The 21,373-nt window shown below is 63.4% G+C and overlaps 3 protein-coding genes across 6 annotated transcripts; 2 read left to right on the top strand and 1 right to left on the bottom strand.

Moving 5' to 3' along the window:
- The first annotated feature begins 581 nt into the window (after positions 1–581).
- GCK (glucokinase) lies at positions 582–6,111 on the top strand. 2 transcript variants are annotated; one of them, XM_065659232.1, is made up of 10 exons: positions 582–1,140; positions 3,210–3,372; positions 3,494–3,648; positions 3,813–3,932; positions 4,017–4,112; positions 4,234–4,333; positions 4,861–5,044; positions 5,260–5,415; positions 5,506–5,739; positions 5,823–6,111. In XM_065659232.1, exons 1-10 carry the CDS (start codon positions 1,096–1,098, stop codon positions 5,965–5,967), a joined length of 1,398 nt encoding a protein of 465 aa, XP_065515304.1. In that variant the 5' UTR covers positions 582–1,095; the 3' UTR covers positions 5,968–6,111. The 2 variants fall into 2 exon arrangements, with proteins under 2 accessions (XP_065515304.1, XP_065515303.1); XM_065659231.1 differs by having other exon boundaries at positions 4,861–5,034; positions 5,241–5,415.
- Positions 6,112–6,849: 738 nt separating this feature from the next.
- Positions 6,850–12,683, top strand: POLD2 (DNA polymerase delta 2, accessory subunit). Of its 2 annotated transcripts, XM_065659267.1 has the most exons (11): positions 6,850–6,955; positions 7,339–7,589; positions 9,892–10,013; positions 10,610–10,733; positions 10,809–10,923; positions 11,141–11,339; positions 11,421–11,501; positions 11,835–11,992; positions 12,094–12,221; positions 12,306–12,407; positions 12,482–12,683. In XM_065659267.1, the coding sequence occupies exons 2-11, from the start codon at positions 7,370–7,372 to the stop codon at positions 12,637–12,639; spliced, it is 1,407 nt and encodes a 468-aa protein (XP_065515339.1). In that variant the 5' UTR covers positions 6,850–6,955; positions 7,339–7,369; the 3' UTR covers positions 12,640–12,683. The 2 variants fall into 2 exon arrangements, with proteins under 2 accessions (XP_065515339.1, XP_065515341.1); XM_065659269.1 differs by lacking the exons at positions 6,850–6,955; positions 7,339–7,589 and adding an exon at positions 8,148–9,017.
- Positions 12,684–12,757: 74 nt separating this feature from the next.
- On the bottom strand, positions 12,758–20,701 carry AEBP1 (AE binding protein 1). Of its 2 annotated transcripts, XM_065659264.1 has the most exons (21): positions 20,445–20,700; positions 19,909–20,316; positions 19,614–19,673; positions 19,047–19,118; positions 18,879–18,965; positions 18,418–18,516; positions 18,208–18,297; positions 17,701–17,778; positions 17,546–17,620; positions 17,362–17,471; positions 16,609–16,748; positions 16,438–16,522; positions 16,201–16,345; positions 16,021–16,109; positions 15,791–15,914; positions 15,502–15,698; positions 14,825–15,004; positions 14,218–14,560; positions 13,985–14,124; positions 13,803–13,902; positions 12,758–13,714 (listed from the first exon to the last, which is right to left on the bottom strand). In XM_065659264.1, exons 1-21 carry the CDS (start codon positions 20,677–20,679, stop codon positions 13,164–13,166), a joined length of 3,408 nt encoding a protein of 1,135 aa, XP_065515336.1. In that variant the 5' UTR covers positions 20,680–20,700; the 3' UTR covers positions 12,758–13,163. The 2 variants fall into 2 exon arrangements, with proteins under 2 accessions (XP_065515336.1, XP_065515337.1); XM_065659265.1 differs by lacking the exon at positions 14,825–15,004 and having other exon boundaries at positions 20,445–20,701.
- Between the last annotated feature and the right edge of the window lie 672 nt (positions 20,702–21,373).

A 21,373-nucleotide genomic window follows, 5' to 3' on the forward strand; every position in this document is an offset into this window, starting at 1 on the left:
TGTACCGGGTGCTGGGGGGCGCGGACCGCTCTGCGAGGCTGCCGGGGCGGGCGCTGGGATACGGACGCCCCTTTGCCCCCTGTGGGGCAGCCCGGACCCCCCGGCCCTGCAGTGACACCCCCAAGCCCTCCGCTTTCCCCACAGCGCAGCCCAGTGTCTGCGGTTCCCCCCGTCCTCCCCCCCAGAGGAGCCCCCCTTGTCCCTTCCCAGCTCCATGGGATGGGAGACGCTGCCACGGATCAGCACTGGGAGGATTCGGGGTTCACCCGCGGCCAGGAGCATCCCATTGCCCATCGGGACCCCCACGAGCCTCATTGCCCCATGGGCCCCCCAATACTTGTCCGACGACACCGATCCAGGGACACCGGGGTGGTCACCGTGTCCCCCTCCCCGAAAACCAGTGCGTGCCCGCACTCCGCCATGGCACCCGGTGTGAATCCCGGTGTGAATCCCGGCACCACCGGCGCTTTCCCTTCCCGGAGGCGCAGAGCACTCCCCTCTCCCCTCGCCGGGCGGCCGTAACCTTTGCCATGCAGCCGCCGGCTCCTCCTGCCCGGCGCGGTCTCCATGGGAGCGCGCCGGGTTGCTAAGCCGTCCGGTGGAGTGCTTGCCACCGCGGGCAGCGCATCGAGCCGTTGGTATGACAACTGGAGCGGGGACACGGGTGGCCCGGGGCGTGGTGCTCCGCATGACGGGGCCGAGCCTCGCCGCCGCACCGGGACTTCCCCGCCGGCCGGACAACCCCACCGGGGTGCGCTCCTGACCAAAACCCACCCGAACAGCCTCCCCGGTGGAAGGAAGCGAGTGCGGAGAGCGTGACCGGTGCGGAGGATGCGGGGCGAGAGCGCTGAGCCCGCCGGGGCGCCGGGCCCCTCTCCCTGCCCCTGCGCTTGAGGGGCCGGAGGTCGGGGGGGAGCGGGACCCCCCTCCGTGGGTGCTGCAGAGGCGTCGGATGAGATAAAGCGGCGAAAGTGGAGCATCCTCCGGCGGTGCGAGGCACGGAGCAGCGCAGCGCCGGCCGCACGCCCGGCGGGACGGGGAACGGGGCTTGCTTCCCGGGCCAGGCGCTGCTGCTCGGCCCCCACGGCTGCCCCCATGCTGGATCACAGAGCCAGGATGGAGAGCGGCAGGAGGGAGAAGGTGAGGTCGCTGCCAGGGCAGTGCTGGGGGGAATGATGGGGAGATGGGGTGGGAGCCCGAGGTGGAAGTGGATTTTCCCCGCACTTCCAGCCACCCCCATGGACATCTCCCACGGGCATTGGTGATGGAAGCAGTGGTAGGGGAAGACACCAGCCGCAGACAGCCTGGGGTCAGCCCCATTGTGCCGTAAACTGGGGCTCTGCCTTTTGGAACGCTGGATCTTGGCATGGCACAGCCCATGCCCAGTCCCCATAGCACCAAGAAGTCGGGATGGAGCCTGGAGTGTCCCTGGGATCACTGACAGCATCACCCCTGGGATCACCCCAGCATCACTGGCTGGGATCCACATGTTACTGCCAGCCAAGCAGCCACCGGATGAGATGGGGCCCATCACCATTGTCATTCAAGCAGATGGCACCCAGCTCTTCCCCAGCTAAACGCCATCTGGGAGAAGCTGCTCCTATCTCTTCTGGACGGATTGAGCTCATGGGGCTGTGGGTAAGGACAGTGAGATGCTTCCCTGCTCTGGACTGGGACATCCGAGGGGACACCAAGGGGACTCGGCATGTACTGAGGGCAGGAGCGTGGCTGGCAGCATTGGACATCGCCAAGCATCGCAGCCTTTGGCCAAGTGGATTTCAGCTTTATCCCCTTTGCGGGACGTGCCATAGTGAACGGTTCCCTTGAGAAGCTGAGAGCTCATTTTGGTTGCATGGGAAGAGCCAGACCCCACCAAGGAGGAGCCAAACCCATCGTGTTGGAGGCATGAGAAGGGATGAGCCAGCAGGAATAAAACTTGGAGCCTCAGGAGCAAACCTGGTGTTCACATGCCACAGGAGAGCTTCACAGTGGGCACCTTCAGGCGAGGTGGTCCAATCCAGCTCCATGCTTTTCCTGGCGGGATTTTTCCAACCATTCTGTGTTGAATACGCTCCAAGTCACAGTGAACCTCACCACAGAGCTGCCCCTTCTGAGGGGGCTGGTGGCATCCTCCATGGTGCAGTCGTGTCTTCTGGCTTCTTATTCGGGGGTTCAGTGTTACCAGAGCCCCTGCACTGGCATGGATGAAGCAGGATGGCTGGAGAGGAGCCGGAATCCCACCAGGATAGTGTGGGAGCTTTCAGGGCGAGGAGATACTTTGGACAAGCCACAGTTTGGGGGTGCTGGGGGCTGAGGGATGGCATTTGGGGCCAAGCCATGAGGCAGGTTCACTTAGTGGGGGTCAGGCCATGGATGCTGTGCCAATGCCAGGATGCTCCAGACCACATCCCAAAGGCTTGTACAGAGCCCCCCACCCCGAAACACAGCGGGTAAAGGCCGCAGGCTCCAGGAAAACATCCGTCTGCTGGTGACAATGCAAGCGGGAGCGCTCTGAGCTTGCCTGGAACACGGTGACTAATGAGCCCTCTAATGCCGCCGAGCAGCAAGCGCTGCTCCCCCCGGCTCCATCTGACAGCCCCAGGCTGCTGCCCCGAGCATGGGCTGTGCCTAATGGAGGCTGCTGTTGCAGGAAGGGTAAATACGGGTCCTGCCGTGCGCTCCCCTTGAGAGGGCCCTGAGAGCATTCCCGATATCCTGCCTGTGGTCCTGCTCCTTGTTCACAGCAGGTTTGATGGGCTGGAAATGATACCTGCAGCTCCCGGGGAATACAGGGGAAGGGATGCTCCCAGCTCCTGGCAGACTGAGCATTCCACCGGCACCCCCATCATGGCACAGAGGTGTCCCACATCCTCAGCAGGAGCTGCTGAGCTCCTAAATGGCATCTCTGGAAGCACTCCTTGCTAGGAAAGACTAGGATTTGGTGGGATGGGATGTCCAAGGTCACTTGTCATGATGTTGTCTTCAATGCAACTATCCTTCAGCCAAAGGATCCAGAGCCAGTGGTGGTTTGTTCCAGTCCTGTGGGTTCTCCAGCATGTCCATCTGGGTAGCAGAGGTGGGATGAGGTGTTTCAGGGTGTCTTATGGGGAAAACCAGGGCCAGTGAGGAAATGTGGGTTAGTCATTTCACTTCAGGCCACCAATGTCCCATACCCCCTGGCCTCAGCTGATGTCGCCCATTCCGAACAGGTGGAGCAGATCCTGTCAGAGTTCCGGCTGAAGGAGGAGGACCTGAAGAAGGTGATGTACCGGATGCAGAAGGAGATGGACCGAGGGCTGAAGCTGGAGACGCACGAGGAAGCCTCTGTCAAAATGCTGCCCACCTATGTCCGCTCCACACCCGAGGGCTCAGGTATGGCCCTGCCGGTGCTCCTGGTTGGTCCTTTGCCACGTCCCATCCTCCCAGAGCTTACCAGGCTTAGTGTGAGCCACCCCCCGAGCCGGTCACCCCTTGTCCCGCCCTGGCTCTGCAGAGGTTGGAGATTTCCTGTCGCTAGACCTTGGAGGCACCAATTTCCGTGTGATGCTGGTGAAGGTGGGCGAGGGGGAGGAAGGGCAGTGGAAGGTGAAGACGAAGCATCAGATGTATTCCATCCCAGAGGATGCCATGACGGGAACAGCCGAGATGGTAAGCAGGTTACACAGGGCATCCCACCCCCTCCACACTGTCCCTGTCACTGTGCTGGGCTCACGGTGCCACGGGTACATCCCTCATCCCTCCACAACAGGAGGCGGCCACACTCATGGGAGCTGTGGTGGGGATGGTGGCAGTGGGCACCTCTTCTCTTCCAGCTCTTCGACTACATCTCCGAGTGCATCTCCGACTTCCTGGACAAGCACCAGATGAAGCACAAAAAGCTGCCACTGGGCTTCACCTTCTCCTTCCCTGTGCGGCACGAGGACATCGACAAGGTGAGGGGGTGGCTGAGCAGGACAAGGATTTAGGGGTTGCCAAGCTGCACCCACAGCTCCATTTCAGTCTTACCCTTGCTCCAGGGCATCCTCCTGAACTGGACCAAGGGCTTCAAAGCCTCTGGCGCAGAAGGGAACAACGTGGTCGGGCTCTTGAGAGATGCCATCAAGCGCCGCGGGGTGAGATGATTGCAGGGTTTGTGCCAGCAGGGAGACCCCAACATTCCCAGCTGGAGCCCAGTGCGTTTCACCCCAGACCCTGCTGTGGGACAGCCCCTCATGGCGCTTCTCCCCTCTGCAGGACTTTGAGATGGACGTGGTGGCGATGGTGAATGACACGGTGGCCACGATGATCTCCTGCTACTACGAAGATCACCGGTGCGAGGTTGGGATGATTGTGGGTAAGATGCCCCTTCCCACAGGGACCACGGCAGGGAGGGGGCGACTGTTCCCGTGGCCCCTGCTGCAGGCAGGAGCTTGTCCTTTGGAAGGACACAGCGAGGACGGGGGGTGGCAGCAGAACCCTGGTCACCTCAATGGGTCCATCCCCAAGGTCTCACCCCATGGGTAGGGATGCACTGAAGGGGGATGGTATGAGCCCCCACCACCTCCCAGCCCCACAGCAAGCACGCGGCCATCTGGGCTCTGGCACTTTCCCCTCAGCCTGGGTAAACAGAGCGCTGCGGCGCTGGGCTGTTTATCAGCTCCTCGGAGGCACGGCTGCCCTCACCGCACCGCGGCACCGGCACCCACCGGGGACAAGACCCAGAGGGGAGTGGGAGGGTTGAGCTTCCCCCAGCACAGTGGGATGGGGACAGTGCCAGCCGTCCCATGGAGCTGTTTTTATGGGAGGAATGCAGGCACTGGAGGGTGTTGGAGGGTGCTGGTGGGTGCTGGTTTCCCCACCATCCCTGATTCCTGCTGGCAGGGACGGGCTGTAACGCCTGTTACATGGAGGAGATGCAGAACGTGGAGCTGGTGGAGGGCGACGAGGGCCGGATGTGTGTCAACACGGAGTGGGGAGCCTTCGGCGCCTCGGGGGAGCTGGACGAGTTCCTGCTGGAGTACGACCGCGTGGTGGACGAGACCTCACTTAACCCCGGTCAGCAACTGTAAGGAATAGGACAGATCCCATTCCTCTGGGTGTCCCCCATCCCCATCACCTGTGCCCACCCTGATCCTTCCCCAGACCCCGGGCTCAGCTGATGCTGGAGCAACTCATCACAGGCACCCCTGAAGTGGGGTCCTTTGTGCTGGCAAAGAGGGGGGTACCAAGGGACATTGCCCCCCCCAATCCCACCCTGACAGCCTGTGCCCCCCATCCCAGCTACGAGAAGATCATCGGGGGGAAGTACATGGGGGAGATCGTGCGGTTGGTGCTGCTGAAGCTGGTGGATGAAAACCTGCTCTTCAATGGGGAAGCCTCTGAGAAGCTCAAGACCCGCGGGACCTTCGAGACCCGCTTCATGTCCCAAATCGAGAGGTACGGCAAGGGGCAGCATCCCCAAACCAGCCCCACACAGGGTCCCAGTGCCTCCCCATCCCCTGGGTGACCCCTCTGTCCCCACCGCAGCGACTCGGATGACCGCAAGCAGATCTACAACATCCTGACATCCTTCGAGCTGCTGCCCTCGAGGACGGACTGCGACATCGTGCGCATGGTGTGCGAGAGCGTGTCCACACGTGCGGCGCAGATGTGCTCGGCCGGGCTGGCCGGGGTCATCAACCGCATGCGGGAGAGCCGCAGCCAGGACACCCTCAAGATCACCGTCGGTGTCGACGGCTCCGTCTACAAACTCCATCCCAGGTGAGGATTCCCGGGAGCCTCCCTCCCGCCGCCATCCCCTTCCTTGTCCTGCCTTTGATCCCGTGGTTTTCCTGCTCCGGCAGCTTCAAGGACCGGTTCCACGCCACCGTGCGGCAGCTGACGCCCGGCTGCGACATCACCTTCATCCAGTCGGAGGAGGGCAGCGGGCGCGGGGCCGCGCTCATCTCCGCTGTCGCCTGCAAGATGGCCTGCATGATGGGGCAGTGAGAGAGGACTCGGGCAGCAGCAGGATGAGGATGATGGAGGGGGTGGGAGGCCGCTGGTCCCGCTCACAGCCCTGCGCGGAGCACACACGGACGCGGGATTTGCCACTGGTGGAGGCAGCTCCCCAATAAACGGGGTTTGCATGGACTTCTCCTCCGGGGCTGCTTCAGCTCCTTGTCTCCCCCGCCATGGGGCTGCCCCACACGTGTGGGGATGCTAAAGGTCCTCCTGTGCCTTCCCAGCCTCCTGCGTCCTCCCCCAGCTGTGGGGAGACCCCCCCAATGTGGCTTGGCTGGGAGATAAGGAGCTGGTTGAGGGCACTGGGGGGTATTTGGGGGGGAGGACAGGGCCCCCAAAGGTGCAGAGACCAACTGGGGTGCACCACAGCTGTGCCAGAGGCACTGAATTTTGGGGATCCTCCCCACAAGGAAGACAGAGGGGGTGGCACCCCGAACACCCCCTCGCAGCCCAGACCCCACCAAGGGCTAAATCCTACCCCCAGCACCCCAAAACGCAGCAGGTCCCAGCCCGCCCCACACAGGGGGGCACACAAGTGACCCCCAGCGATGGGGCACCCCTTGGGGCATTGGGGTCCCTCTGAGCACCCCCATCCATCCCTCCGCAGTGTCCCTGGGGAGGGAGGCAGCCCCACACCCCCAGACCCCTCCCGGTGTCCCCAGAGGGCTGCCACGTCCCCAGCGCAGGGAGAGGCACCCCTCCCTGGGGGCACAGAACCCCAAGTGCCCCCCACGCACCCCCATGGCGATGGGACCCGGTGGGTCCCGGTACCCGCCCCGTCCTCCCGTTCCCATGGTAACGCCGCTAGCGGTTGCCACGGCGACCCGCCGCCTTGACGCTACTTCCGCTCCGCGGCTACGCAACTTCCGCCTGTGGCGGCGCATTTCGCGCCTTTTCCTTTCCCCACCCCCCCACACCCTCCCCCCCATGGCGCGTCCGTGATACCGGCACCGCGACCTCTGACCTCTGACCCGTACGTGACCTGGGGTCCGGGGAGGTTGAGTACGGGGGGCACCGGGGGTGGGGGTGGGGAAGGGCTGGGGGTGGTGTTTGGGGGGGGGTCTCTGTGGGGTCCTTGTGCTTGAGAGCGCTCTGGGGGGTCCCGGTGCCGGGGCAGTGTTTGGGGGGGTCCGGGGCAGTGTTGGGGGGTCCGGGGTTGTGTGGGGGGTCCGGGGCAGTGTTGGGGGGTCCGGGGTTGTGTTTGGGGGGTCCGGGGCAGTGTCTGGGGGGTCCGGGGTTGTGGGGGGGGTCCGGGGCAGTGTTTGTGGGGTCCGGGGCAGTGTTTGGGGGGTCCGGGGGCTGTTCTGGGTTCCAGGAACGTGCCCGTATCCGGAGTTTTCCCATTCTCTTTCCCAGTCCCTGCCTCCCGCCCCCCCCAGCACCCACCATGTTCTCGGAGCAGGCGGCCCCCACGGCGCAGGGGCTGCTGAGCGCCCCCTCGGCCGAGCCCCCCATGTTCACGCGGGTGCCGGTGTCGGGGTACACGGATCAGTCCCAGCCCTTCCGCCTGGGCGAGCGCAGCTTCGGGCACCAGTACGCGCACATCTACGCCGTGCGCCTCGCCCGCATGCGGCCCATCCTGCAGGAGCGTGCGCGGAGCAAGTGGGGTGAGTGGGGAGACCCCGTCTGTGGGGCAGGAGGACAGAGCCCCACAGCCAGTGCTGGGAGCCCTGCAGTGGGAGCTTCGTACAATCAGACTGGGTTGGGCTGCGGGGACCTTAAAGCTCCTCCAGCTCCAAGCCCTGCCACGGGCAGGGACCCCTTCCACTGGAGCAGCTTGCTCCAAGCCCCTGTGTCCAACCTGGCCTTGAGCACTGCCAGGGATGGGGCAGCCACAGCTTCTCTGGGCACCCTGTGCCAGCGCCTCAGCACCCTCACAGGGAAGAGCTTCTGCCTAAGAGCTCAGCTCAGTCTCCCCTCGGGCAGGTTCAAACCATTCCCCTTGGCCTGTCCCTACAGGCCCTTGTCCCAAGCCCCTCTCCAGGTTCCCTGCAGCCCCTTTAGGCACTGGGGCTGCTCTCAGGTCTCCCCTTCAGGAGCCTTCTCTTCTCCAGGCTGCCCCAGCCCAGCTCTCTCAGCCTGGCTCCAGAGCAGAGCTGCTCCAGCCCTCGCAGCAGCTCCGTGGCCTCCTCTGGCCTCGCTCCAGCAGCTCCAGGTCCCTCTTGTGCTGCTGCCCCAGAGGTGGATCAGGGCTGCAGGGGAGGCCTCCCCAGAGCCCAGCAGAGGGGCAGGATCCCCTCCCTGAGCTGCTGCTCACTCTCTGGGGGTGCAGCCCAGCACACGGCGGGGTTCTGGGCTCAAACGCTCACTGAAGCCGGGTCATGGGGAGCTTCTCATCCAACACCCCCAAGTCCTTCTCCTCAGGCTGCTCCATCCAGTCTCCCCCAGCCTGTGCTTGTGCTGGGGACAGGACCCTGCTCTTGGCCTTGTTGAAGTCCATGACGTTCACGTGGTACCAATTCCCCAGGTCTCTCAGGCTCACACAGCCCCTCTGGTTTTCTCACCTTACACACACGTCTGAGGGTCGAATACCCCACACGTGTTCCTGGGAATGTTTTCCCTGCTAGGCAGTGTCCCAGCATTCCTAAAACCACGGCTTCTCTGGCATGGTAAAGCCCATGATTGAATTCTACCTTCCTGGCCCAGCCGAATTCTCAGCTTTTCCCTTCTAAGGAGCTTTTTGGGCTGGCTGCTTGTTTTCCTTCTTCTCCCCAGCCCCTGGGCTGAGTAGAGCTGAGGCTGCGCTGCTTCCACAGAGCTGGATTGTGCCATGGTGACGGGAACCAGCGGTTTCCTAAAGCTCCACGTGTGGAGTCATGGGATGGGACTTCTGGGTCTGTGTCTGCAGAGCGCAGCCCCCTCCCCCTGAGCTGGGGGGGAGAGCCAAGAATAAGAAACCAAACCCGGATTGTTTTTCCTGACTCCAAGTGTTTGCATTCCTGGGATGGATGAACTTGTGTTTCCAGCTCTGCTGAGCCCCGGCTGCCTGGGATCCCAGCAGGGCCCTTCCCATGGACCGGAGTCACGTTCAGCAGGCGCGTGATGAGCAAAGGGAGAGGTTTTTTGGGGGGAAACGTCACCCCCCGGCGCACAGCAAGGCTGGAGGAGCCGGCACAGAGCGGGATCTGGCAGTGTTGTTCTGGGAGAGGAGCCCGGCAGCGCCTGGCAGCCACTCCTGCTCACTGCGGGATGGTGGAGGTGGAGGCATGGATGGAGGCGTGAACGGGCTTCACGGGCTGGTTTAAACAGCGGGAGATAAAAGTCCTACAGACACGTACAGGATGGGGTTGAAGTGTCTCTGGGTCCTCATGGGTGAAGTGACAAGTCTTGGGCTCAGCTTGTGGGGGAGATGTGGGTTCTGCCTGCAGAGGTGATGGAGTGCTGGGGCTGTGCTGCTTATTGCACCTCCTGAGGCACAGATTGGTTCCTGGTCTGCTCTGGTTTCCTCTGGGGATCCCATTTGTGCCTTTCCTGCCACTGCCTTCACATTGGGATCTCCCCAGTGTGCCTGGCTGTGATGGGGATCCTGGGCAGAGGATCCAGCCCTGACAGGGGGGAATGAACTCTCCTGCCTGTTCAACCCAAGTGGCATGTTTGTGTCATCTCCTTATGGAGAGCAGCAGCACCAGCCCCTCGTGCCCAAGGGCAAGAGCACCAGCTGCATGCCCAGCACACCAGTCCCCATTCTGTGCTCTCTCCTTTCCCAGGAATTGCTGGGCATGACCCAGCTTCCCCTCCACCAGTGCTGCCTCTTGGCTGTGCTGTGCTGGCCCCATCTGGCCCACACATGTGAGCTGAGCTCTGTGCCTTGAGGATGAGTGGGAACCTTCCCCTCATTCCCTCACTGCCTCACGTCTGGGCCCGTTGAGCTGTGCCCGGAGCGTGGCTGAGCCCCGGTTCTCTCCACAGGGAATGCCATAGCACTGAGGAAGCTCTGCGAGCTGCAGGTGGGAGAGAAGTGCTGCGTGGTGGGGACGCTCTTCAAGGCCATGCAGCTGCAGCCCTCCATCCTGCAGGAGATCAGCGAGGAGGTAAGGAGGGAACATTCCTCCTCCTCCTCTGGCGAATGTGCCAACACACACCAGGACCTCAGCTGCCTTCCCATTGCTTCCCTCATGCTTGCTGTGGCCGAGAAAGTGGGAGCTGCCAGGGCTTTGACCTGAGGAGCTGGTGGATAATAATCTCTGTGCCCACCCCATCACAGTGCCACCCCTTGCTGCCAGCTTGGCATTGCTTTTCCTGCCCTTGGAGTATTTGGATCCAGCGGGATTAGCAGAGCAACCCCCCTTTCCCTGTTCTGGAGGGTGAGGATGCGGGGGGTGGCCAGGGTAGCTTTTCCATCCTCAGGGCCGGCTCCCAGGGAGCACATTGGAAAGTTTGGAGCATGAAGGTTGGGATGTCCGGGGTAGTGACTGCAAACACATTTCCAGAGGTGAGGCAGAGCTCCATGTCCCAGTTCCTCCCAGACTTTAGTGGGCACTGTGGGAAGCGTTAGGTAAAAACAACTCCTCTGGGTGCCAGAGCAGCGCCAGGGCTGGTTTCCATGAGCAGAGTTTGGCCAGGATGGGAAAGGGCTCTTTGCCATCACTGAGGCTGTCACAGCCTCCCCTGTGTGTGTCTCCCCCAGCACAACCTGGTGCCGCAGCCGCCCCTGCCCAAGTACATTGACCCCTCCGACGAGCTGATCCTGGAGGATGAGCTGCAGCGGATCAAGCTGGAAGGAGCTGTCGAGGTGCAGAAGCTGGTGACAGGTAGGGGACAATGGACTCTCACTGGCAGCCACCTCGGGGCCTGGGCTGGGGGTGACCGTCCACTCTGTGCCATAGGGACCATCTTTGCTGTGTACGGCTATGAGCAGGACAACGGGAAGTTCCTGGTGGAGGATCACTGCTTCGCCAGCCTGCCTCCAGCACTGCCCCGCAATGGGCCCAGCTCCGACCGGTGAGCGCAGGGACAGGAGGGGCTGGCACTGTGTCCCTGCTGTCCCCTGGGTCTGGTGGAATAGGTGCCTTGTGCCGAGAAACCACGTATGGGGGCTCATGATCCTACCCCAGCTCTCTGAAGCACCTCCTTGCGGGGAGGGATGGTGCAGGCAGGGCTGGGTGCGGGCAGGGCTGGGTGCACTCAGGAATCACAGGTGCTGCCCACACTTGTGCAGGTTCGTGCTGCTGGCGTCAGGGCTGGGGCTGGGCAGTGGCAGTGGTGAGTCCCTGCTGAGCACCCAACTGCTGCTGGACGTGGTCACGGGGCAGTTGGGTGCTGAGGGCCAGCAGAGCTGCGCCGCACGCATCTCCCGCGTCATCCTGGCTGGGAACATGCTGAGCCAGAACACCCAGAGCCGGGACACCCTCAACAAGGTACGATGGGGACAGGCGCTGGGCAGGAAGGGACCTGCGAGGGGACAGGGTCCTTTCCTCACTGTCTCCCCCCCAACCAAGGCCAAGTACTTGACCAAGAAGACGCAGGCAGCGAGTGTGGAGGCCATGAAGATGCTGGATGAGATCCTGCTGCAGCTTTGTGTGAGCATGTGGAGCAGGATGGGGCTGGCCAGGGAATCAGGACCTGCTGGGGGAGGGTGCCTGGCTCCCGAGGCAGGGAATGATGCTCTGCCAGCAGCCCAGGGGCTCAGGGGGGCCCTGTCCCCAGCCACACATTCCCTTTGAGCAGTCCATGTGGTGCCGAATGGGAACACAGCGCCCGGCCCGGATTCCGGCATCTGGTCTGTGGTGAAGCCAAGAGAGGCTTCCTGTGGGATGCAGCAGGAGCCAAATGGGGGAGAAAGGCAGAGCCGGCTGCAGCTCCAACTGCTCCCAGCCCCATCAGAGGGTGGTTTATCCCTGTTGATCCCACAGAGCTCAGTGCCTGTGGATGTGATGCCCGGTGAGTTTGACCCCACCAACTACATGCTGCCGCAGCAGCCGCTGCACCACTGCATGCTGCCCCTCGCCAGTGCCTACGCCACGCTGCGCCTGGTCACCAACCCCTACCAGGCTGATGTGGACGGCGTCAGGTAAAACATCCTGTGCCAGCCTGTGAGCAGCTCTGGGATCGTGGGCTGAATCATGGCAGGTACAGCCGGGTGACCCCCCGCTTTCTACCTCCAAAATGCAGGTTTTTGGGGACATCGGGACAAAACGTCAGTGACATCTTCAAGTACAGCAGCATGGATGACTACCTGGAAATCCTGGAATGGACGCTGCTGGCAGGACACATCAGCCCCACAGCGCCAGACACACTAGGTGAGGCAAGGGCTGGTGGCAGCTGAGCTGTGTGGGTGTTGCTGAGGGGGTATAAGCTAACCCCCTGGTTTCCATCCCTCCCAGGCTGCTACCCCTTCTACAACTTGGACCCGTTCATCATCACCGAGTGCCCACATGTCTACTTCTGCGGCAACGCTCCCCGCTTCCAGTCCAAGCTGCTCACAGGTGAGTCCTGCGCCTGCAGCACCCCCAACCCTGTGCCAGGGTGTGAGTGGGGGCTCATCCGCCTGTGTCTGCAGGGGAGAACGGGCAGCAGGTCCTGCTGGTGACAGTGCCCACCTTCAGCACCACGCAGACCGCCTGCCTCATCAACCTGCGTGATCTCAGCTGCCAGCCCATCTCCTTCTCTGGCTTCGGAGCTGAGGACGATGATGGGGACATGGAGGTCAAGCACTGATGGAGCAAGCATGGACTCAATAAACCCCTCAGAGCATACCAGCACCTACCACCTTTGTGTCATTCCTGGCTGTCCTCCTGGGAGCGCTGGCACGGAGCTGCTGGTTGCAAAGGACAGATTCTCTTACCAATATAACTTGATTTATTTGTGTAACAAAAAACTGTGTGGAGGGGAGTGGAGCTGTGCCTGCCTCCGTTGGGCCCTGCCCTGGACAGCAGGACCACCCCTGCCAACACCACTGGGATGGGATGGGGTGAGGGCTGTGTACTGCTTCGCCCCATCCCATGTCTCAGGGATGGGGCAGCGCATCTTTTGGTGCTGGCCCTGGAGCCCGGCACGGGGCACACTCCACAGCCACCCAGCCTTGGGGCGAGCAGCAGCACAGCCCTAGGAAGCAGCGTGGGTGGAGCAGCTGGAGCCCACTCAGGGCGGGCTGCCGGGCTCGAGGAGACTTTGGAAGCGATGCCGGAGCCTGCGACGGGTGTCCGGCCGTGGCTGAGGCAGGAACGAGGGGACAAGCACCCCTAGTCACCAAAGTTCACGGTGTAGGTCTCGGCCGTGGTGAAGGGCTGCGCCGTCCCTGTGCCCAGCTCCCAGGTTTCTGTCTCAGTCACCACCTCGGTCACCACCTCTGTTTCGGTCTCCATCTCCCAGGTGCCGGCTGTAGGTGGCTCTTGGCTCCAGGGCACATAGGCTGTGCTGCTGAAGGGGATGTGCATGGCTGTGGTGGGCGCCGGGGCCGTGGGGCTGCTGGCAGCAGTGGTGGCATTGAGCCTCCGGAGCCTCATCTGCTGCCGCAGACGCATGCGGTGCCGGAGCCGCATCTGCAGGCGCAGGCGCTCGCGGGGCGTCATGGGGCGGCCGGGCACAATGCGGCGGATGGGCCGGTTCCCGTTCATGGCCATGATCTCCCGGATGCGCTTCCAGTTGGAGCGCGACAGCACGAAGTTGCATTGGGTGGCCCCAATATCGTAGAGGACGCTGCAGGTCTTGACGCTGGGGTTGTAGCCCTCGGCGCGGGCTGAGACGCGGTACTCACCGGGGTTCAGGATGCGCCAGTAATCCCCACCGCTGGCTGCAGGCAGCGAAGGGATGCGGCAGCGTGTGAAGGAGGTGGCACAGTGCTGCCAGCACCCTGCCCCACACCCTGCCGCATGCCCTACCTGTCCTGATGTTGTGGTTGATGCCCCCCACGACAATGGTGGCGTTGGCAATGGGTTCTCCCTGCTGGTCCGTCACCAAGCCCTTGATGCCCCGATGGACCTGGGTAGGAAGGGGGATGAGAGGAGCTGTGTGGGGCAGGCAGTGCCCTGCCCACTCCCTGCCTGATGCATCCAGCACTTGCCTGCTCCATGAAGGTGAGCAGAGACTCCTTGTTGTTCTCCCACTCCTGCTGCAGCTCACTCTCGTGGGGGAACTTGTCACAGCCCAGGTAGATGGAGAGCTCCAGGCAGTTGGTGTGCAGGTAGCTGAAGTCATTCATGCCTGCAAGACAAACAGCCAAGCACCCACCCAGCTGCTCACTCGCACCTCCACGTGGTGGACAAGCTGGTGCCGCGCAGCGTGGCACCCACTTACTGCCTGCCCGGGGGTGCCACTTGGCACCCTGCACGATGCCCATGGCATTGGTCATGTCCTGCGTGTGGCAGCCACCACGGAAGGTCTCGCTCATGGTGAGATGGGCCGAGGCGTAGGAGATGGCGAGCCAGCGGAAGATGGCATGGTCGGGGGTCTCCTGCAGCTCCGGGTTCTCATCCTCATACTCATCCGGTGGGCGCAGGGCGGCCGCTGGTGTCTCGCTGACAGGACGGGCTGCATCGAAGGGGTAGGACACCAGCTTCTCTCCGCCCTGCAGGTTAGCTCCCAGCACAAAGGGGTTCTTGTCCATCCACGCCATGACAGCCCGCGTCTCCACCGCTACCTGCCAAAGGGGGCAGGTGGTGTGAGACATCACCTGCCCATGATCGCCCCACCGCCTCCCCTTCACTGCACCTTCACCTCCCCTTCACTGCCCCACCACCTCCCATTTACCTCCCTATCACCTCCCCTTCACTGCCCCATCACCTTCCCTTCACGGTCCCATCACCTTCCCTTCACCTCCCCATCACCTGCCATTCACTGCCCCTTCACTGCCCCATCACCTCCCCATCACGTCCCCATCACCATGCCCCATTATGCGGCTCACTGTGGCGTCCTCAGCCAAGTAGTGCTCAGGGATGGGGATGTGGTGGTTGGGGAACTTGTGAGGCACCAGCTTCCTGTCCTCAGCTGCCCACAGAGCTGAAGCCAAGTCAGGGAAGTTCTCAAAGAGGTCGTAGCCCTCCTCTGTCCAGTGGCCCAGAGCCCAGTTGCCCAGTTCAGAGCCCTGCAGCAGCCCGGGGCAGCGGTGAGCTGGAGGGTGCATCCCACCACCAGCATCTGCCACTCGCATCCACCACCTGCATCCAACCACCCACATCCACCACCCTGCATCCACCACCTGCATCTATCACCTGCATCCACCACCCCATATCCCAAACACCTACATCCACCGCCCCACATCCCAAACACCTGCATCCACCACCCCACATCCCAAACACCTACATCCACCGCCCCACATCCCAAACACCTACATCCACCGCCCCACATCCCAAACACCTGCATCCACCACCCCACATCCCAAACACCTACATCCACCACCCCACATCCCAAACACCTGGATCCACCACCCCACATCCCAAACACCTGCATCTACCATCCGACATCCCACCACCCGCATCCACCACCCACATCCCATCATCTCCATCTGTCCTGGGTTCAGCACTTAAACCACGACACCATCCATCACCCGCATCCACTGCCCCATCCCTGCCATGCCCTCACCGCCTCACGGGCCAACTCGTAGCCATCAGGATTGAGGGAGGGCACGAGGTGGATGCGGGTTTCAGTGACCAGGCTCCGCACCCGGGGGTTGCCATCCTGGAATTCCTTGCACAGGAACTGCATGAGCAGGAGCAGCAGCTCCCGGCCCAGCACCTCATTCCCATGGAGCCCGGCTGTGTACCTGAACTCGGGCTCACCTGCGGGCAGGACACAGGCTCAGGGTGCTGCCTGCACCCATGCCTGCACCCCCTGCCTGCTCTGGGTCCCTTCCAGACCCTTCCTGCCTCACCGGTCTCGTGCTCGCCCGGGTTGTCCGAGATCTCCATGGCGTAGATCTTCAGCCCACGCGAGCTCTTGCCGATGTTGTAGATGCGGGTGATGCTGGGACACTCCTCATTGACCACCTTCATCAGCTGCGGGCACAAGGGGGTGGGCGAGATGGGGCAGTGCTGGGGGCTGAGCCCACCCCCTATGGAGGATCCTGCCCCATGGAGGATCCCACCCCACGGAGGTGCTCACCTGCCTCATATCCTTGTAGGAGTGGTGGCGGAAGTCCAGGTTGTCGGTGGAGGTCACCTCGTTCTGTTGGCTGTAGTAGCTGCTGACAGCTGCAGAGGGGACGGGGATGCAGTGATGGGCACTACAGAGGTGCCACCCCCCCTCCACAGCACCCCCACCCCTCCTTGGGGTGGCTCTTACTGGAGAGGGGGCAGCCCAGGACCTCGAGGCGCAGGCAGAGGCTCCCGTTCCATGTCTGGGGGTAGATGCGGATGTAACGGGCCACCATGGGCTCGGGGAACTTGGTCAGCACCGGCGTGTCCTTGTCCACATTACCGTAGAACTTCTGTCATGGGGAAGGGGGGGAGACGTAGCCAAGTTAGGGGCAAAGGGTCCCTATTGTCCCCCCCCCCCCCCAGCTGCTTTTGGGGTGCCTACCATCTCCTCATAACCATTGGTGTACATCACCCAGTTCTGGCTGTCGTTGCTGAAGCCCACATAGAAACTGGTGACAAAGTCCTCGCTGCGGGAGGAAGGGGACAGGTTGAGAGGGGGATCCCCATCCGCTCCCCCACCCCATGGCCCCCAGCCCGGCCCCTGGTCCCGTACTGGATCTGGGAGTCACGTCCCTGGGTGATGACACCGGTGAACTTGGTGGTGCGGCGCGTGTCCACCTCCAGCCAGTGCGCCCGGCTGTCGTCCTCGGCACACCAAGCCCCGTCGAAGAAGTCGTCCTCATTGGGGCCTGCCTAGGGTGGGGACAGCAAGAGGGACATTGAGCATCACTTGGTCGTGATGAGCAGGGAACCCAGAATCCCCCCCCCGTGTGCACGGTCCCCAACGTAAGGACATGGAGCTGGTGGAGCAAGTCCAGAGGAGGCCACGAGGATGCTCAGGGGCTGGAGCAGCTCCCGTATGGAGCCAGGCTGAGAACACTGGGGCTGCTCAGCCTGGAGAAGAGAAGCTGCGTGGAGACCTCAGAGCAGCTTCCAGGGTCTGAAGGGGGCTACAAGGATGCTGGAGAGGGGCTCTGCATCAGGGACTGTAGGGATGGGACAAGGGGTGATGGGTTCAGACTGAAACAGGGGGAGCTCAGGGTGGAGATAAGGCAGAAGCTGTTCCCTGTGAGGGTGCTGAGGCGCTGGCACAGGGTGCCCAGAGAAGCTGTGGCTGCCCCATCCCTGGCAGTGCTCAAGGCCAGGTTGGACACAGGGGCTTGGAGCAAGCTGCTCCAGTGGAAGGGGTCCCTGCCCGTGCAGGGGTTGGAGCTTTAAGGTCCCTTCCAACCCAAACCAGTCTGGGATTCTGTGACATGTCTGGGGGTCCCTTGGCTTCGAGGGGGGCAGGATGGGTGCCCCTCACCTGCATGTTGAGGCGCCCGCGCTGAGCACCCAGCCCGTGGCGCAGCATGGACGAGGCCAGGAGCTGGTCATCCTCGATGCGGTGGGACTCCAGCCCGATGGGGGGGCAGCCTGGGGACAAGGGGGGGTGACGGACATTGCCCCACAGAGGGGTGACCGCTGCCCCAGGAAGCAGGGACACTCACTCGTCTTCTCCTCTGGAGGGTCCCATTCGTCCTCGTCTGGCTCCCACTTCTTCCCACCTGGCTTTTTGGGTTTCCCTGGAAAAGGGGCACAGTGGTGGGGGCAGAGCCTAGGAGGGAGGGGGGGGGGGCGAGGGGATGGGGACAGGAGCACCCACCTTTGCGGTCCCGGCCCTTCTCCTCTGCCCAGGGGTCCTCCTCCTCCTTGCTGCTGCCACCTTTCTTGGGCTTCCCTACTGGAGATTCAGCACCCACCACAGGGACATGTCACCCACCACGGGGACATGTCACCCACCACAGGGACATGTCACCCACCATAGGGACATGTCACCCACCGTAGGGACATGTCACCCACCACAGGGACATGTCACCCGCCATAGGGACATGTCACCTGCCATAGGGACATGTCACCCACCACAGGGACATGTCACCCACCATAGGGACATGTCACCCACCGTAGGGACATGTCACCCACCACAGGGACATGTCACCCGCCATAGGGACATGTCACCTGCCATAGGGACATGTCACCCACCACAGGGACATGTCACCCACCATAGGGACATGTCACCCACCGTAGGGACATGTCACCCACCACAGGGACATGTCAACCGTACTATTGCGATGTCACCCGCCCCAGGACCCAGCCCCTGTCCATCTCTCACAGGGTTTGAGTTTCTCCTCATCCGTCTCCATCTCGTCCCCTTTGTCCGGGGTTTTCCTGGGCTTCGGTGGGGGAGGCAACCCATAGGAGACTGTGGGTGCAAAAGGGGAGGGGGTGCTGGGACATGCCTTTGGGGCACAAGAGGGCCTGGGGCCCATGGGGACAAGGATGGGGTCCTGGGGTGCCCCGTGTGTTCCTGGCTGTCACTCACAGTCATCATAGTCGGGTGGCAAGAAGCCTTCATCGTAGTCCCCTTCGGTCACCAGGACGGGCGGTGGGGGGGGCGCTGGGGGTGTCTCTGCTGGCGTCGCTGGAGAGGGTAAAAGGGAAACACGTGGGAGCCCCTTGCACCTCTATGGGGTCCCCACACCTCTACAGTGCCCCTGTAGGGTGACTCTATAGGGTCCCAATGTCTCTGTGGGGTCCCCTGTGTTTCTGTAGGATCCCTGCAAGGACCCCATGTCCCTGTGGGGTCCCCACAGGACCCCCCTCTATATCCCCACAGGATCCTCACACCCCCATGGGGTCCCCTCCGCCTGTCCCCATGCCCACCCCAGCTCCAAGCTGCCCCAAAATGATGCTCCCCTTGGTGCCCAAGGCTGGGCACTGTCCCACCCCGAGGGTGCCACCCCCTTTGTCACCCCCCTTATGCTCCCTGCTCCCCCCACTCACGTGGCTCCTCAGGCTGGGGCCAGACCCTCTGGGGGCTCTTCCTGCCGGGGGGCTTGCGAGGCTTCTGCTGCCGCCGGATGTACTCGACTGGGGACAGCGCGGGGTGACACTGACTGGGGGTGCCGGGGGGGGACTCCTCCCCGCAGCGGGACCCGCTCCCCTACGTACAGTCCTCGTAGTCCTCCCGCTCCAGCTGCTCGTTGTAGTCCAGGGTCGGGGGCTCCAGCTCCGTGGGGGCCTCTGTGGGAGGGGGCACTTGGGAAAGGGGCCCGGGGCTGGGGGGGCCCGGTGCAGGGGGTGGCATCGGGGAGCAGGGAGGTGACATTGGGGTGCAGGGAGGTGACGCTGGGGTGCAGGGGAGTGACATTGGGGTGCAGGGAGGTGACACTGAGACTTGGAGAGGTGGCATTGGGGTAAGGGAGGTGGCATGGGGATGAGGGGAGGTGACATTGAGCTGCAGGGAAGTGACACGAGTGCAGGGAGGTGACACTGGGATGCATGAGGTAACATTGGGGAGTAGGATGTGGCACTGGGGTGCAGGAGGTGACACTGGGGTTCGGGGAGGTGACAATGGGGAGTGGGAGGTGTCACTGGGGTGCAGGGAGGTGGCACTGGGGTGAAAGGGGTTGTGCTGGATTACAGGGAGGTGACACTGAGGCATGGGGAGGCAGCTCTGGGGTGCAGGGAAGTGACACTGGGGCGCAGGGAGGTGGCCCCAAGACCCAGGGCACTCACCAGGCTCGGGGTGTGAGTCTTCCCGGCCCAGCTCCCACACTGGCGGCTCCTCCGGCTCCCCTGGGGACAGGGACAGAGCAAGGCGCTGGTGGGGACCCCAGACTCCAAGCCAGGCCCCAAACCCAGCCCATACAGGCAGTAAAGCCCATGGTGGGAGGAAGGCTGAGGGGGAAACATGACCCCAGGGGGATAAAGCCCGGGCAGCTGGGAGCTGTGGGACACAAGGTGATGCTGTGATGTGCCAAGACCCCCGCAAAACCCTGCTGGTGGAGAGATGGAGTTCCCCAAAACTCACCTCTACCACCCCTATCCTCCTCCTCCTCGTAGGGCAAAGGCTGCTTTGGGAAATGGGGTGTCCCCTCCTCATCCTCACCCCACGGGGGCTGTGGGGTGATGAGGAGCTCCAGGGGAGGTGTCGGGGACTCCAGTGGTTTCTTGCCAGAGGGTTTCTTGGTGGCTTTGGGTGGCTTCTCCTTGGACTTCTTGGAGCCTTTGGGTGGTTTCTCAGAGCCTTTTGGGGGTTTCTCTTTGGGCTTCTTGGGGGGCTTGTCCCTGTCCCGGCCCCTGTCCCTGTCCCGGCCCCTGTCCCTGTCCTTGTCCTTCTTGGAGCCCCGCGGTCTCTCCTTGGGCTTCTTGGTGGGTTTTGGAGTTTTTTCCTTCTTTCCCTTCTTGGGTTTCTCGGGCTCCATCAGCCCCGGGGAGCCTGAAGGGAAGAGAACGGAGGGGAAGGAGGGGGGGGGGGGGCAGCCGCCCCGCCGCGGGGTGAGGGGCGCCAGGGCCAGGCCGGGGGCTCCCACTGCACCCCCGCGGGGCCGCGGCGTCCTCTCTCACCGGTGTCGCTGCCGGTGCCGATGCTCGGGTCGATGCCGAAGCCCAGGTCGGTGCCGTTCCCGTCCCCGTCTCCATCCCCGTCGCGGTCGCCGGTGCCGAGGAGGCCGCGCAGGAACGCCTCGATCTCGGCGTCGGTGACGGCGGGTCCGGGCGCGGAGGGTCCCGGCGCGGCCCCGGGCGGCAGCAGCGGCAGCAGCGCGGCCGCGAGCACGAGGCACGACCGGGGCGGCCCCATCGCGCGACGCCGCCGGGACCGGGCCGGGAGAGCGAGAACGGGCGGGGGACGGGGGGCGGCGGCGGGGGCGGGCGGGGGCGGCACCGACGGAGCGGAGGGGAATGGGGCGGGCGGCGGCGAGAGGGAGCCGCTCGGCGCCGGGAACAACGGGACCGGCACTGGCACTGCACGGGACCCGCTTGGAACCGGCGCCGGCAGCAGCACGGGGTCGGCACCGCACAGGACCCGCTCGGCAGTGCCGCCAGCACTGCACGGGCACTGCAGTGGCACTGGCACTGCATGGGGGTGGCTTGGCAGCGGCACCAGCACTGCGCGGTGCTGGGACGGCGCCGGCACTGCACTGGCACAGGCACCAGGCGGCACCAGCTCTGCACTGGAACGGGCGCTGGCATCTCACAGCCCGGCATTGTGCGGGCGCACGGGCCCGGGCACGCAGAGCACACACACACTACATACATGCCATGGCGTGCACAGCACATGTGACCCCCCCCCACCGCACAGAGCTGCGCAGGGGGCATGCACTGCACACGCGTGTAGCCCCGCACACGGAGCACACCGGGCGCGCTGCGTGTCGGGCAGTACCACACACACGGACCATGTACTTGCTGTACATGGGATGCAGCTCACATGCACCGCACATGCATCACTCACATGATCCCCTCCCCGGGGCCCGCAGGCTCCCCGGGCCGCGCTG

Source organism: Lathamus discolor, chromosome 22 (assembly GCF_037157495.1).
Source record: "Lathamus discolor isolate bLatDis1 chromosome 22, bLatDis1.hap1, whole genome shotgun sequence".
In the NCBI taxonomy this organism is placed as follows: domain Eukaryota; kingdom Metazoa; phylum Chordata; class Aves; order Psittaciformes; family Psittacidae; genus Lathamus; species Lathamus discolor.